Source organism: Vidua macroura, chromosome 6, assembly GCF_024509145.1.
Source record: "Vidua macroura isolate BioBank_ID:100142 chromosome 6, ASM2450914v1, whole genome shotgun sequence".
Lineage (NCBI taxonomy): Eukaryota > Metazoa > Chordata > Aves > Passeriformes > Viduidae > Vidua > Vidua macroura.
In genome coordinates, this window is record NC_071576.1 from 41,238,760 (window position 1) to 41,253,964 (window position 15,205).

Sequence of the window (15,205 nt, forward strand, 5' to 3'; positions counted from 1 at the left end):
GTCTATTTTAATTCAATCTTTTGTCAAAGCCATGGATGACCATCAGTGCTCCACATATTGGTGCTTTAGGTTCTTAAGGACCAGCCTTACTCTTCACTTAAATCCCAGCAGCAGTGAGACAGATGCAGTAGAAAATAGTTCAACACATGACAACTACATTAGGAAACCAAGTTGTAAGGTACAAGCTCTGTACCAAGCTAAGTTTTTGCATACTACATTTTAAAACCAGTATATGAAATGGAAGGTTTACCAAATGTATTTAAGTGACTCCCAACTATTTATCAACCACTATAAAAGTGAAGCAGACCAGTTAACAAAACTGAATAAAAGCAGCTGCTCTGCACATTAATTGCTCTTTTTTCCTACATCAAATGAAAATTCTTTCCATTTACTTGCACCTGCCTTGCTATTTTCCCCTCCCACAGCTCTACATTAGAAATCTTTGTAATTCATTATCCGAGTCCATGATTTTAGTGGTGGTATTTGACCTTTCATGAAGTGATCTGCCTCTTGGAGTTTATTCAGAGATACAGCTATGCCTGTCTCCAGCCAATAACATTCAGCCTTCCAGGAGCCTTGGGAAGAGCATAAAATCTGACATGCTGTTGGCTCTGTTGACAAAAATTTGACAGGTTCACACGCTTTTAATAAAAATCTGCCCAACAGTAGCACTTGCTCATACCTCTGTCAGCATTCCTAGATAAATGGAAATTACTTGCAATAAAACAGAGGTAAAATCTGCATTAGAACTGCTCATCTTTAGTCATACATAAAAATATTCAGGGATCCTTTTATGAAGTAGTAAGTTCCAGTATTATAAAATTACACTGATATCACAGTTTCTACCACTACCATACTTACTCTTAATTTGCATCAATGAGACAGGAAAAATATTGGGGGAGAAAAAACACCCAGTAACTTCACAAGCATTGTTAGTTCTTTAAAAAGAATCACAAAGAAGCATGTTTAACACTAGAAGCTGCAGACCGGGTTACATGACAGCTGAGTTAGTTAACTTTTCCTTATTTCCTTCTGCCACAAACAGAATCAGACACAGAGGCGCAAGGAATTTTCCAAGGGTACACACAAAATCACTGGCTGATCAGGATTGTCAAAGGCTTTCCTGGCTCCCAGCTCAGTCTGCTCCCAAGGAAAGGCTGTAGCTCCTCCGGATGAACCTGGACTCTTGCAAGTGGCGCATGACATACACAGTACAGGAGAAGCTGTGAGTTGTTCATAAACAATTTATTTTATTTCAAGTATGTGCCCTTTTTGATTTTGGAGAATCACATCCTCCACCAACCAAAGACGAAACTGATTTGGAAATCTTCCACCTGACTTTTTTGCTGTTGATACCTTGACACCATGTTCCTCCTCCTCCTTGGCAGCTGAAAGTATGGCTCAGGGTGAGCATAAACTTGCACCTTATTCCAAAACGGCTAGAAATACAGTGAACAAAGAATTAGTAAATCAACCACTCAGGGAGGCAGAGGGCTATGAATATACAGACAAATATAAAACATCTTATTGGGATTTTAACCAATTTTTTTTTATCTGCAAGTATGATTAAAAACTACTTTGACTTTAGAGTTCTGCTGTTACCTCCTCCTGATTCCCCCAACAGAAATGAAGAATTCCAAAAATGCTTCATGTTTCTCATGTTTTTTAATAAATATTTAAAAGTCTGTTCCTCTCCTTCCAAAAAAGCAGGTAATGTGGTATGGAGTGAACAAGACTGGACAAAGCATGAGTTTCACATGGATGAATTGCTGATTATCTCTTCTTACTATTTGGTATGGTTGTGTGCTTTGCATTTCCAGTGGCTTAGATTATAAGACATGAAGCAAGTTATTTTGGATGCTGATGCCAATCTGAGCATTATGGAAAAACTAACAGTGCCTAGGTCCTGTTACAGGTGGTCATGGACTCATGGAAGTTTCTTGGTTTAATATTTACACGGATGTTTTAAAATTATGGTCTGTGAAATATATTTTCAAAAGATGATCCTCTATTTGACAAAAAATAAAAAAAGAACCCTTGATCCAAATCCCATCTCTTTTTAGTGGTCTTGTTAAAAATTTCAATTCATCAATTTATCTTAGCACACCTAAGAGCAGAATAGAGAATAATGACATTTTTAAAAAAGAGAAAGATGCTGATCTCTAAGGAGACCGTCGCTCTTTTTTCAGAAGTAAATGACACTGAATGGTGCGGATTCGGTTCTTTGCTGGGGCAAACTCCGGCTGAAGCTTTAGTGTTGACTCATACCATTTCATGGCCTTTTCAAACTCCTCCTAAGAAAGAAAGAAACCAGAGTGCAAAGAGTCAGATTCTAAAAACAGTGAACGCATTTCTCTATGCCTTTCCCATCCCAACCAGTTATGCAGCATGATGTGAACAAAAGTAACGATACCAATCCTTGTGATTTAGGATTTTTTTCCTTCTACCATAAATAACTGATATTTTCTTGGGCTAATGACTCAGTTCTGCATAATCCATGGAAAAGAGTTGAGTTATTGCTGAGAATTATTGACCAATGTTATCACATTTTCTTTGTAATAGTATACCTCTGTATTCTTGCTGTGAAAGTAACTTCTAAAAACAGATTTCAGTCAGAATTTGAGTAGATCAAAGCTTTAAAATCATGGACAATGCAAAACCATCAAATTTTCTGAAAAGCTAATATCTTTAGAAACAACCTGAAATTATTTTGAAAAGATTACTCAATAAAAAGAGTAAACGTGAACAAAAACCCCCCAAAACTTAAAGAGCATACAATAGCTAGACAATTTCAATTGATAAGCTGGACTCCAGGCTGGTAGTTAGAAGCATTCATGTGGAAATAGCACCTATTTTTGTATAGGTGAAATCTCATTACCTATGCCACCCTGCTTTTTTATTAATTAGGAAAGCATGCCAACATCCGATAGAGTATTAGAGGAAAAAATGAGAGGAGAAAAGACCCAAAACATTCTGGGGCTTTCAGTTAGTTTCATAACTTATTTTATTCTCTTAAGTTCCTTTTCTCAGTAACTTTAGTTATGCAGTAGAGATAAGATGAATTTCTGGCCATAAAGGCTAAGTAGGTCCAGGTGAGTTGTAAATCTTTATTTTTTAAAAAGATGTATTTTAATAGTGTATATAGACAGTATAAAGAAATATGAGTTTAATCTCAAATTATGTTGGGCATTAATAATCCAGATACTGAAAATGAACTTCCCTTGTGTTTGTTCACCACAACTGCGAGTTGGGTTTTACTTATTATTCCAAGCTTAGCTCTTCAAGATAGAGACCAAATTAATCGTTAATTTTCCAGAAATACAAAAATATCCTGTATTTAGATGGGTGGACAATCCAAATTACCAATTTGGATTGGTAGACAATGGTACTGTCTTTACAAAGCTTTGCCCACAGCATTCTTAAGCCAGCTTATAAAAATGTTGGCCTTAAAGTACTAAATGAGAAATAGGGGTAAGATAAGTAATAAAAGTTTTGTCTTTGTAAAGATACTACTTCTTGATGATCATACATAATTTCTTGACTGTTGCTCCTTCAAAATTATTTGTGAGAATAAGACTTTTACATACATGTAAATAGTGTCCCAAAGACAGCCATACCTGGGCAGCAGCACACTCACCATTGCTACATAGACATTTGCCAGTGTGAAATGATTAACCACGAAGTGTGGCGCTATTTCCACTGCCATGGTAGCCACAATGATGGCATCATTCCAGAGTCTGGCGTTGTGGAAGATGTTTGCTAGGCTTATTAGTGGTACATCCTGGAGGAGAAGAGCAACAAACAGTGTCTTTTCATTGCAATTGTCTCAGGATCAGCAAGACAAACAGAAGAATCCAGCACCAAACTGCACTCATCTGGTTCCTACCCACTTCCCTCTCTTTTGATGTTGAGAATAATGATCCAGACCTATTTTAATACAAAACTGCATTTGAGCCTTTGTGTTTACAAACAAAAAAACCTCACATCCACATCCACTCACAATAGTGACAAACATTACTCTTGGACAGAAAAAACAACTCAACAATTAACTCACTTAAGTGAATGTACATTTAGTTTTTAGAAGCTCTTAGACCATTTTTCCCCCAAAGATGAGGTGCACTCTTTAGAGACAAAAGAAGCTGTTTTGTTTGAATACCCTCCTTCAGGTCTTGTATAAAAGGAAAGGGAATATGAACAAAGGGAAGAAAACATGGTCTAACCATTAGTGCAAAAGATGCACTATTTTTTGTCCTGCCTCTGCCACAGAATTGTTATTCTGATGCTGAGTAATAGCTATAAACAAAATTTTCTCAGCTAGACACTGATAGTATGTTCTTTATTTCCTGGATTTCCAGACTGTTACCTTGTCTGACTGAAAAAACTGTAGAGCCCTGGCAGCCACAACAGACTCTCTGGGAGCTGGACCTCAAACCTTCAAAGCACAAAATACAGCTTAGTACCAAGGCTTAGGTGCCTTCAACAGGACAATAAAAAGTTCTGGATGTATGTGATCCCTGATTCCTTAACCTACACATGTCAAGGAATACCTGTGCTTGACATGTTTGCAAAGCAGATATTATGGAAGTCATAGTCACAAGAGAACTTCACAGGAAAATTAATTACCTTTTATTTGCATGAGAAAAGTCAAGAGAAAGTAGCCGAAGTGCATAAAAGCAAAGAGGAGGATAAACCAACATACACAAAATAGCTTTTCATTCAGTGCTAACTCTGAGTAAAAGTTGCAGCTCTATCCTGAAAAACAAGATCCAGAGTTTTCTCTGGAGGCAGCTTCAATATGGAGGACAAAAACAAGCCACAAATTCTAAGAGTCATACCATCTCAAGCAACATTATATTATACTTCTAGAAAAAAGCACTACTTCACCATAATCTTGACAAACTGTAGTTTGCAATTCATAGTTTGACCCTTACAAATCACACAGCTAAGGACTCCTTTCCTGAGGAACCGATTGCATGGAAAGACAGGAAAATAAGCAAAAGCTGGGTGTGTCAGGTCTTGGTTCCAATCTTGTTTTAAAGGAATAATGCAAATAAACAGAATTATAGGAAACATACCAAGGATGTGCAGTGGGGATGTACATTTCTTAGTTGAGGCATTTCTGCTGTTAATGGTTAAATCCTCCTAATAATATCCTGAAAGCGTGAATTATTTTGTCTCGCAATTTTCAGAGAAAGGTTGAAGACCAAGATGCCAGCAGAGTTTGCATTTTTTCAGGCTGCACAATTTGTTGCCCAGGTCAAAAAGAAAAATCTGCTATGTTGAGTAAGGAGCCTATATTGCATTTATCAGTTTGCTAGGGGGAACTTGGTGTTTAAGAGCAGACATTACAATGCTCAGCACCTGGCAAGGTGAAGGGTACAGAGCACTTCAGCAACTGAAACACTAAAGAGAAGACTGTGTCCAAAGTACTGACTTTTTTTTTTGAGCAAGGAACTGCTGCACAAAGTCAAGGACTAGTGTACAACTGACATTCACAGCCCAAATGCTTAAGATTCAAGCACTTAAGTAATTCCTTTTGATAATCACCTCCCACCCTCTCTAAAAGCACAACCAGAAAACATACTCCCTTCTCTAAAAGCATAACCAGAAAACATACTCCCACATCTTAGGTTAGAAGACTTGTCCAGATGAAGGCTGATGAAGACTTAAAGTCCTAAATAACAGGAGGAAGTTCAAGTCTGGGATGCCCAGAGGAGGTGTCACACCCACTGAACTGCAGGAAATTCCACTGAACCTTTTCTGCAGTTATCTTAAGAGACAGTCTAAACGAATGATGAAAATCTTGTTTTCACCTCAACCAGCTAGTATCTAATACATTACAAACACCTGATATATAGTGTTGGCCTTAACAATAGTCTGTGAAAGCTCTGCTGTGATAAGCAAAACATTCTTTCACCTGAGCAGTGGGCACACACACGTGTACACACCTTCATGTGATGGGGTGCATAGTGCAATGCTTGCCGTAAACAATCAATTGCCTTCTTTCCTTGGCCTTTCACCCTCCAGTAAAGAGCTGCCATGCTAGAGAGAACCCATGAAGTCTGATTCTGGCAAAAGAAGAACACAAAAAAATACCATGTAAACACCGGTAGTGAATACTCTTCCCACCTTTCGCTCTTCCAACTTACTTGATATACTGAGGTAGAGGATGTTACTTTAAAAGAGCATTAAACTATTACAAAGCAGCAAAAAGTTTCTGACAACATATATGCAACAGCAAGGTAAATGAGACTGCCAAATTCCAAGCGCAACATCATTTCCTTAGGAACAGAACAGCAGTTAAATAGCTTTCAACAGCAACAACAGTTTCAGCAGCCACAACAGCTTCTAACCAGCTCTCTGATGCTGAGCATCTATATGTGCACACACATTACCCAACATATAGGAAAAAACTTAGCTAAATTAGCTGATTGGACCTGTAGGCTCCCTGCAGTCACTGGAAAGAAAAAGGATGCCCTGGGATGCAGCTCAGTCCAGAAGCCTGCCAAAGCCCAGCCTCTATCTGGCTGATTCCCAAGCCCTGTGTTACAAAGGAAAATACTGAGAATTCTGTTTCTAATCTCTGCACTAAATATTCAGCTTATTTGGATAAATCCTGGTGTCTGCAGGGGAAACTAGCATGTAAGTGAAAAAGCTAGTATACCTCTAAAGCGAAAAGAAACTAGCTCTTGTAACGTGAGGATAAGAATAATGTCTTTACTTTCAGGGGATGGACAAAGCTATATTGGAAATAATTTCAAAGTACAGCAAGTACCTCAGACAGTTTTTGGTCCAAGAGGCTAGAGGCACCAAACTATTTTCATTGAGCTCTCTTTTCCACAGTAGTTTGGGATATTGTCCCTACTAGTTGTAAATAGAGAACAGCAATCCCTGACATTCCTGTCTGCTTTGTGGGTCCTGTGAAAATTATGTCCCTAATCCTCTCATCCTAGGGTTCGCAACTGAGGTCCTTTAGCTAGAAAGCTTGGATTGGGAGAACAGGAAATGCAGGCTTGCACATGGTACCACACCTCTGCTGGAACCCATCTGACACTTCAGGCCAACACTGCACCAGGTAGAAGCAGCAGGCTGAAATAACAGGAAGCCCCTTTGAGCTGACAGCAGCATGCCAGGAGTATTACTGGAGAGGGGAGACATGACTTAACTCCAATCTCCATAAGCTCCAGGTCAATGTAGCATAAAGAGAAAGAAGAGGGTTGAGAACTGTTGAAATAGTTTAATAAATCAACAATCAGCAATGCTGCTCACTACAGGGCAGGAAACACTGGGACATCTGACAAGCTTAGGTTTCAGCAGGGAGATATGGAAGACACTTGATGGTATAAGCATAGGCTATACCTCAACAAAATACCTGTGAGGGCATTACAGATGCTAAATAGACACAAATCCTTAGTCCAAGCGCTAATACGTTCCTTGAGCAGGATTTCAGACAAAAGATTTGAGACCGGATTGACCACTACGCCAATCATGAGCAGTAAGCCCAGACTTCTCATCTTCTCCTTTACACATACCTTTTCCAAAGCTTTGGCTATTCGAGTACCAACTTGTTCTAGTGACTGTGGTGAGTCGTGGTCTTTGCCAAGATTCTGTAGGACCTGTGGAAGAGGACGTAAAAGTGCTTAGATGCTGGAACCTGGTAAGAGATGTCCCCTTGCTTGTTGGCTGCTTTTTTGCCTGGCGTTTTACAAATGATGTAACCTGCTTCAACCTAAACACCACTGTCTTTCTTGAGTTGATACTACCTGTATAACACAGTGCTATAGCTCCATGGCACTGAATACTAAGAGTATTCTGAGTTGGATTTGCCTTCACTAATTCATCCACGAAGAGCTATAACTACAGAGATACTAATGGTGTTTTAGGATTTCCCTCAGGCAGACTGTAGATGGCTGGGAAAGCATTCTGGTAAAATTTCATGCTGCACTGTTCTTACAGTTTTATCCAGGCATTCACTCACTGAAAGTCACCTCTGGAGACAAGGCACTGAGCTAAATGCACCTTGAATCTGCCACGGTATGGACACTTCTGTGTGACGGCCTTTAGCTTTGGCATACCTCTTTCAGCTGACTTTCTCCAGTGTAATGCAAGCTGGCCCGACTAGAGACACCTTGCAGGTGGTCCAAAGTATGCATACTGGCTGGGAGGTTTGGGTTACAAAGGGGCTCCATGGCTGGTTCCTGCAGCTGTGTGGCAAAATCAATGTGTTCTGTAATGCTACAAATGTCATAAAACAAGTCAAATTAGTTAAGAGAACAGAATAGTCATTAGAAAGCTCTCTAGTGAAAGTAAACTGCCCAGAATCTGGCAGAATCTCATTTGAGGTAGCTCAAGAAGCAAGAGAAACTGGATCTTTCATCTGCACTTGCACTTTTCAAGTCTAACTGATGAAATTCCACATGATGTTTTCAAACTTAGAAATCCTGGAAGTTCTTCCTAACATAAAATCTTACACACAGTGAAGACCATGTTTACACACACTGAAGACCATGTTACTGTCCTGCTTTGTGTAAGGAACTTACTTAGGGCTCATATCCAAGATACTCACTCAATGTTTTTAGCAGAAACAGCAAGCCACGTGCTGGCTACAGTTGTAAGCTCTACCCTGCGGAGTTTCAGGCATTCATCAGGACTTGGCCAGCCAAGGCTACGGTAGTCACGCCTTTTTCCTTAAGAAAGTAAAACAAAAATAGAAGAAACTTTCTGGAAGGAGAAAGACATTCTACTTCAGTACAATTACTCTTAAAATACTTTATGCCAGTGGGTACATCCCCTACATTAGAAAAGTCACTGTCTTGCAGAGACATTTCTTTACGAACATTCCTGAATCTAAATGGACTGAATGGGACTGGTAGCACGTACAGACAGAACCAGATTGTGCACAAGACAGATTAGGAGATGAAGTTTCAAACCTGTTTCACTACACTTTTTCCAAAACTACAGATTAAGAACAATTGCCAATCTCATTTACAGGTAATGCCGCTATTTAAATGTCCTTAAACCAAATTTGTGAGTCATCATTAATGTTCTGCAGCTACAGCTGAAAACTAATAAAAGTTGACTGGTCTATCTGTTGACAGTTCCAGGTGAAAAATACTGCCAATACTGTTCAATGAGTATTGTCTAAGACAATCAGTGGCTTTTACTGTGTTCTTACACTCAAGATAGAAACCTTCCTGAAACTATTTAACACTTATACTTTTGCTCTCCCATTTTCAGAGAAGCAAAGCAAGGCAGGGAAAGGTTAAGTAACTTGCTTTATGTTAATTAACAGATCACTAAGAGAAACATGAACCTGATCTTCACATATGAACTAAAGCCTACTGAAATCTCTCCCTCAAATTTGGTGGATACTGTATCAAGTCCTAGGAAACTGGCCTGTGTTAAATGTTAGGAAACATCCTCCTCTCCTATCAGAAACATGCAAACTATTTGGAACATAAGAAAAATTCACTACAGCAGTAGATTTGCACAGTGGGAAGCCAAGTTTAACAACATGCCAGTCTATCAAACCAGCTATGTAAACAATATTTCAGTATTTATTTCTAGCTACATGAAATTTTGCCCATTTGGATGCAATGCCTATTCTTCATCCAAGTTACAGTAAACCACTTAATCATATTTTGCAAATAATGAAGAAGTCTGCAATATCATGTATTTTGTAAAATATTGTGATAAAAGGGAAATTAATTTTGAGATACACAGAGGAATTTCAAAGGGAAATGGTCAGTTCTCATCACCACCACTGTGAACTATCCTATTGCAAGCTCTTACTGGCACGAAAAGCAACGGACATAAAGAGGTATGGAAATGCTACAGACATAGTTCAGTAGTCTGGGAAGGAATGAAACCCAAGTCAGATACCATCATTCCTCCGTTCTCCCAAGAAATTCCCAGGTGATCTTCAATTTGTTACTTAAATTTGGATGATTTAGTTCTTGCAAAGAGGATGCCAGCAGACCCTGCCTCACAGGACTGTTGGGAAGATTACTGTACAATCGAGGGACGCTATGTAATAAAGCCTCAAAAGTAACTCGGAGGGAAAGAAGATAAACATTGAGGAAAGGACAGGTGTGTGCTCTGTTTTCATGTATTCCTTCCCTCCCCATTTAAATATTTAATTCAATAACCTACATTTGTCAGTTGCTAAAAAAATGCAGTTGTTAAAGATTTAATGTAAAAGCCTTCAAAATGTGAAATCACTTTCCAGGTCATCAAATCATCAAGGACTAAGATGCACTGTAGAACTCTGCTTACACATTAGTCCCACAACATTAAGATTTTAGCTCCATTAAAAGGTAAGAAAAGAAGTATAGGGGTCAATTACTTGGGTTTTATTCTTTGGCACCATATTAACAGATTATTCTCCAATTCCTCTCATTCAACTAGCAAAAACTCCATCTGCCTCTCAAAATCTCATCTGTGTTGGTGCAGAACTCTACTCTTCTGTAACTACACTGTTTTGGAAGACAGATTCTAAGTTTTCCCTTATAATATTACCAAACAATCATAGCAGAACACTTGATTTTTATTTATTTACTTCATTTTTATTAGACTGAGCTTCTAGCTCTTTCTCTTTGAGTTGCATGTCTTCTGCTTAGCCAGAAGTCAGTACAAACTCTTGTTCTGCATCCTGATAAACTAACTCCTCTGCCCATTCAGTTTATCAAAAGAGATCACCAAAGTCCCCTCTTTCTTTTACAACTTCTACTCACAATATCTACCTCTTTCATTCTCCACTCTCACCACCTCATCCCCAGAAGTTTTGGAAATTAACTAGAAAGTTTTCATTCAACACATAAAGTTAGGCTGCACTTCATCAAGAAAGTGCTGATGGAAGAGATTTCTTGTTTTTCCATGCACTCATCTAGAAGGGACATTTCACTATGTAGTTTTTGTAATGCTTATTTTCAGCAATAAACCAGTGTAACATAAAGGCTGCAAAGGAAATAAACCATAGTAATACAAAAGCTGCAAATGATTTGCTTTCTCTAGAAGTTGCAGGTTACCTATTGGTCCAGGAGAAGGTATCTTTGGTCCACTGATCTCTAGAGTAGTTTGGTAGAAGTTCTCATTTTCTGCATTAGTCCCTTCTTCCACATTTCTCCCAGGTGGCTCCTGAAGATCCAAGGTTTCAACTTTTGGTTTCTTTAAACGTTTGACCTGAAAAGTGATCTACCAAAAGAATAGTATTAGCAAGGTTAACAGTAAGAAACACCATGACTGTTGTCAGCTCCAATGCACTACTTTAGTCCAAAGATGTTACAGATGAGATCTTTGTCTCTCTCTTTTCCTCCCCATCTCAACTCATTCGTAAAGCCTGCTCCTTTTCACTGCCTCACACCATGCAAATCAAATATACAACTTCTGACCTCCAACACAGGAGAAAATCAATTTAACTGCTAGAGAACTGAAAGGCATTTTTCATTACATATTTTACTGGTAAGATGATGACAAGAGGGATTTCAGTGTTTTCATGCTAACTAGAACTTTCGGTTAAAATCTTATTTTATTTTCAACTGTGAGCAAGAAGTTGGTGATGGATTGAAACTACTTGCTCATTTCACACCAGCCATCAGTGACTACGTCTTTTAGGCTCATAGGGGAAGTTCACAGATCTCTATCTCCCAGTGCTAAACCTCTTGAACTGTTCTCATCTTTCCCTTGCCCACAACATTTAGGCCAAGATTTAAGTAAACTAACTCAAACTCACCCATTCAGCTTCATCATCATCACCACAGTCCCCAAAACAGGAGCTAGCAAGTCCATCCTGAGATCCCTTCTTCAGGACCCGGATTCCCTGCAAGTCCATCCGACGACCTTTTACCTCCAGTGCCCCTTCAAAAGCTTCCTGAGGCCAAGAATTTTCAAACTCATCCACCAAAGCCAGCATCTCTTCAGATATCTGATCATCTTCTAAACCCTCCACTCCTTCTGAACCATTGCTTTCTGCAGTGACTGTGTCTAAGAGGGAATACCATAAAAAACTTCAAAAATTATTTTCCCTGTGCTTTCACAAATTGTACAAAAAGAATCTTTTTTTCCGTGACCCGACTTTTCCACAACCCAAGTATCACTGACTACTCACTGCACACTGCAGAGAGAACTAGTCAATGCAGACCTCCTCACCACAAATAAGCATCCCTGTTGTGCTTGGAGAAGAATGGTGAAGACAATGAAACTAGTTTATGGTTACTTGTTACTTTATGGACAGAGAGGGGCAAACATAGCTTCTCAGTGGAAAACAGACAGCTTTTCTGAAAAATCTAGAAACCATTTTATTTGCCAGAACTGATTTTGTAAGGCTGACTTACTTTCCAGTCTCAAGAAGGAGGGATCCCTCGCTGAACTCTGAGTAAGGACTTCTGGATCTTCTGTACCTCCCTCAGAGTGTCCTTCTGTCATTGCTGTAGCTGACTCATAGTGGCCATCAAAGTATTTCTCCTTGCCATAACTGCCATCTGGATTTTTCTTATGACAGTGGCCTGAAAGAGAGAAATTTAATGATATACCATGAGAAAAAACTCCTCCTGGATACAAGTGGAGAAGCTGTATTGTGGAAACTATCATCTTCTAGTTTTCTGTGGATTTTCTATGTTGTTAATCTATGGATTAAAAGAATAATTCTGCAAAGTATGAAAGACTTCATTCAGTGATTAAAAAACTGATCTGCTCACTGACAAGGGAGATAATGTAAAACAGTTACAGGAAACTGTGCTATGAGATATATGCTGTGAACTACTTATGCAAGAAAAATCAGCTACTTTTCAAGGGAAGGTTGCACAGGAGATGAGAAATTACTGTTTGCTGGTACCCACTCCAAGGAACACTCCCAAGACATGTTTTAGTGACAATGCACCATATGAGGTGTTTGCCTGCCACACGAATTTTCACTTAAGACACCACAGTGGTCACCATGCTTACGTGCAAGAGAAAAAGGGCCAAGGCAGACTGATCTGGGAATGCCAGACTGAGCTTCTATGCCAGCAGACAGCATGTTGGTATGACTAGTTCATGAAACAGAAAAACAAAAGCTAAGAGCTTTAATCTGTGCAAAAAATCAGAAGTTTATACAGCTGAAAATTTAACATCTATAATTTTGTGCTCAGGTTACAAGTCCACATTCCACCAAATGCAAAGATCCAGGAATAACATTGGGAAAAATCCAAATGTAGAGTCAGTAATAAGCAGAAACAAAAAAAGCACACATTTGCAACAGTAGCCTTTGAGCATCCTTTAGTACCATATAAGCACTCAAACACTTTAAAGGGTGGCCACCTGCATCTTTGTAACAATATTTTTGATAATAAGTACATTTTAACAACAGATCCCAGATTTTCTAATAGTAATTACTTTCCACGGCCAGAGGTGCTTAGGGAACACAGCTAATGACACCATTCTCCACACGTGCTGGGAACTGCCCTGAACCCCAAGGCACAGCTACAGGGCTGACACACAGACTGGGGGCACTTGTCTCATCACACAAGAAACCGGGCCCCACTGAGGAAAATGTATTCCATGTACACAGCTACTGCTCTAAAACCCTTCCTTCCTTTATTTCAATCACTTGTGAGTGAAAATAGTATACATATACAAATGAATTAAGAAGCCCACAGTAGAATAAACTAAAAATTAAATGCATTAGATTCTCAAGTATATTCCCCATTCTGCCTTCTGAGTGCAAACTGTATTTCTCTATGCATATGGGAAGCATTTTTTTTTTTTCAACCAGAAGCATAAAATAACAAGAATGTGAATAAAGTACATCAGTGACCTCTTTCTACTTCACACAATGATCCTATATTACAAAGGATAATTCTAGGTTTTATGCCTTTATCAGGCCAGTGGGATGAGAGGATGGTTCTAACTCTCATGTAAGGTTAACCTGTTCCACTGCTTCTCTGCAAAGTGAAACTACAGCTTTTAGCTCTCTGCTTCTCCATCTGGGAACACTCAAGTATCATCTCTGGAGGAGAAACAGACCAGTATTTTCTCTGTGTGAGTGACCAAAATCAAACAAATTAAACTAGATTTATAAATCCTTTGGGAAAACTATTTCCTGTCCTAGCTTTTCTGCTGTATGTAAGAAGACAAACATTGTTATGAGTAAATATATAAAACAGAAGTAGTTAACTTCATGAACTCTTCTAATATCCATCCAGTTATACTCAGCCTTTCCTACTCTATCATTGATTTTTTCTTCAATCCCCTGCCCACCTCTCCCATTCTGCCAATAAAAAACTAATTCTTAAATTTTTAAATGAAACTAATTGGTTTCATTAAAAAAAAAAGGAAAAAAAAAGAAAGATAAAACAATAATTTCAATATATGGAGAGCCTCACATTTAGTTATGAGAAATGGTGCACACAGAACACTTAAGTTGCCCCCACTTGACATGAACTTAGCCTGATTTCAATGCAAGTCAGGTGCTTCTCAGAAATGTGATGGCCACAATTCCCTTTGCTGAAGATCCACTCATCATGAGTATAAAGAAAGAAGCAGAGGCGTTAAAACCCAGACAACTATTTTTAATTGAAATTAAAATGCCAAAAAGAATTTTAAAAGTTGGAAAGCACAAGCAGAAGGAAAAAAAAAATGATGGCGCTTAAAATTCTACTTAACACCAACTCTGTTAATATTAATTTACAAATACTGACAGCTAAAAACATGCTAGATGACTGTGCTGGCTTTCTTGGGATCTGAGAGCTGCTATATATAGTAACCTGAGTGACCTAATTTTTTCAAATTGCTGCTTTCAGTTGTCTGATATTGCTGGAGACAAAAATGCTAGTTGAAAAACCAATGGAAGTTGAAGATCTCTAGTGAGTGAACCATGAAGCTGGTGGTACTGAAATACTACAAGCTTCTGTCAGCCAGATGCCTGAAACCTACCAGGAAGTCCAGTGGAGAAGAGTGTAAGACCAGCAAGGGAACAACACAGCCCCAGACTCCAGGCACATTAAGTCTGTAGAACTTTGGGTGCATCACTGCGATGCTTACAGCACCCTTGTCATGTGAAGGACAAAAGTCACCACTGACCTAAAAACGCACAGCTATTTATTATTAATATTTCACATATATTCTGGCTGTCTAAATCAGCACATGTGAGTCTCAGGTGTAAAGTTCTGACACAGTGTTATTACAAAACTTGGAAGTCTAAAATTTCTACATCATATTTGGTAAGTTC

At 38.8% G+C, this 15,205-nt stretch overlaps 1 protein-coding gene across 4 annotated transcripts in view; it reads right to left on the reverse strand.

Annotated features, from left to right (window-relative positions):
- Positions 1-1,226: 1,226 nt before the first annotated feature.
- The window catches only part of TTC17 (tetratricopeptide repeat domain 17), a 54,846-nt gene continuing 40,867 nt past the window's right edge, over positions 1,227-15,205 (reverse strand). The window contains exons 17-26 of one of the 4 annotated variants that reach the window (XM_053980453.1): positions 12,333-12,503; positions 11,732-11,982; positions 11,028-11,193; positions 8,567-8,687; positions 8,076-8,235; positions 7,533-7,616; positions 5,949-6,068; positions 3,638-3,781; positions 2,134-2,294; positions 1,227-1,439 (exon numbers count right to left, since the gene is read on the reverse strand). In XM_053980453.1, coding sequence (XP_053836428.1) covers positions 2,163-2,294; positions 3,638-3,781; positions 5,949-6,068; positions 7,533-7,616; positions 8,076-8,235; positions 8,567-8,687; positions 11,028-11,193; positions 11,732-11,982; positions 12,333-12,503 — 1,349 coding nt within the window. In that variant the 3' untranslated portion in view covers positions 1,227-1,439; positions 2,134-2,162. The other 3 variants (XM_053980456.1, XM_053980454.1, XM_053980455.1) reach the window with 3 other exon arrangements.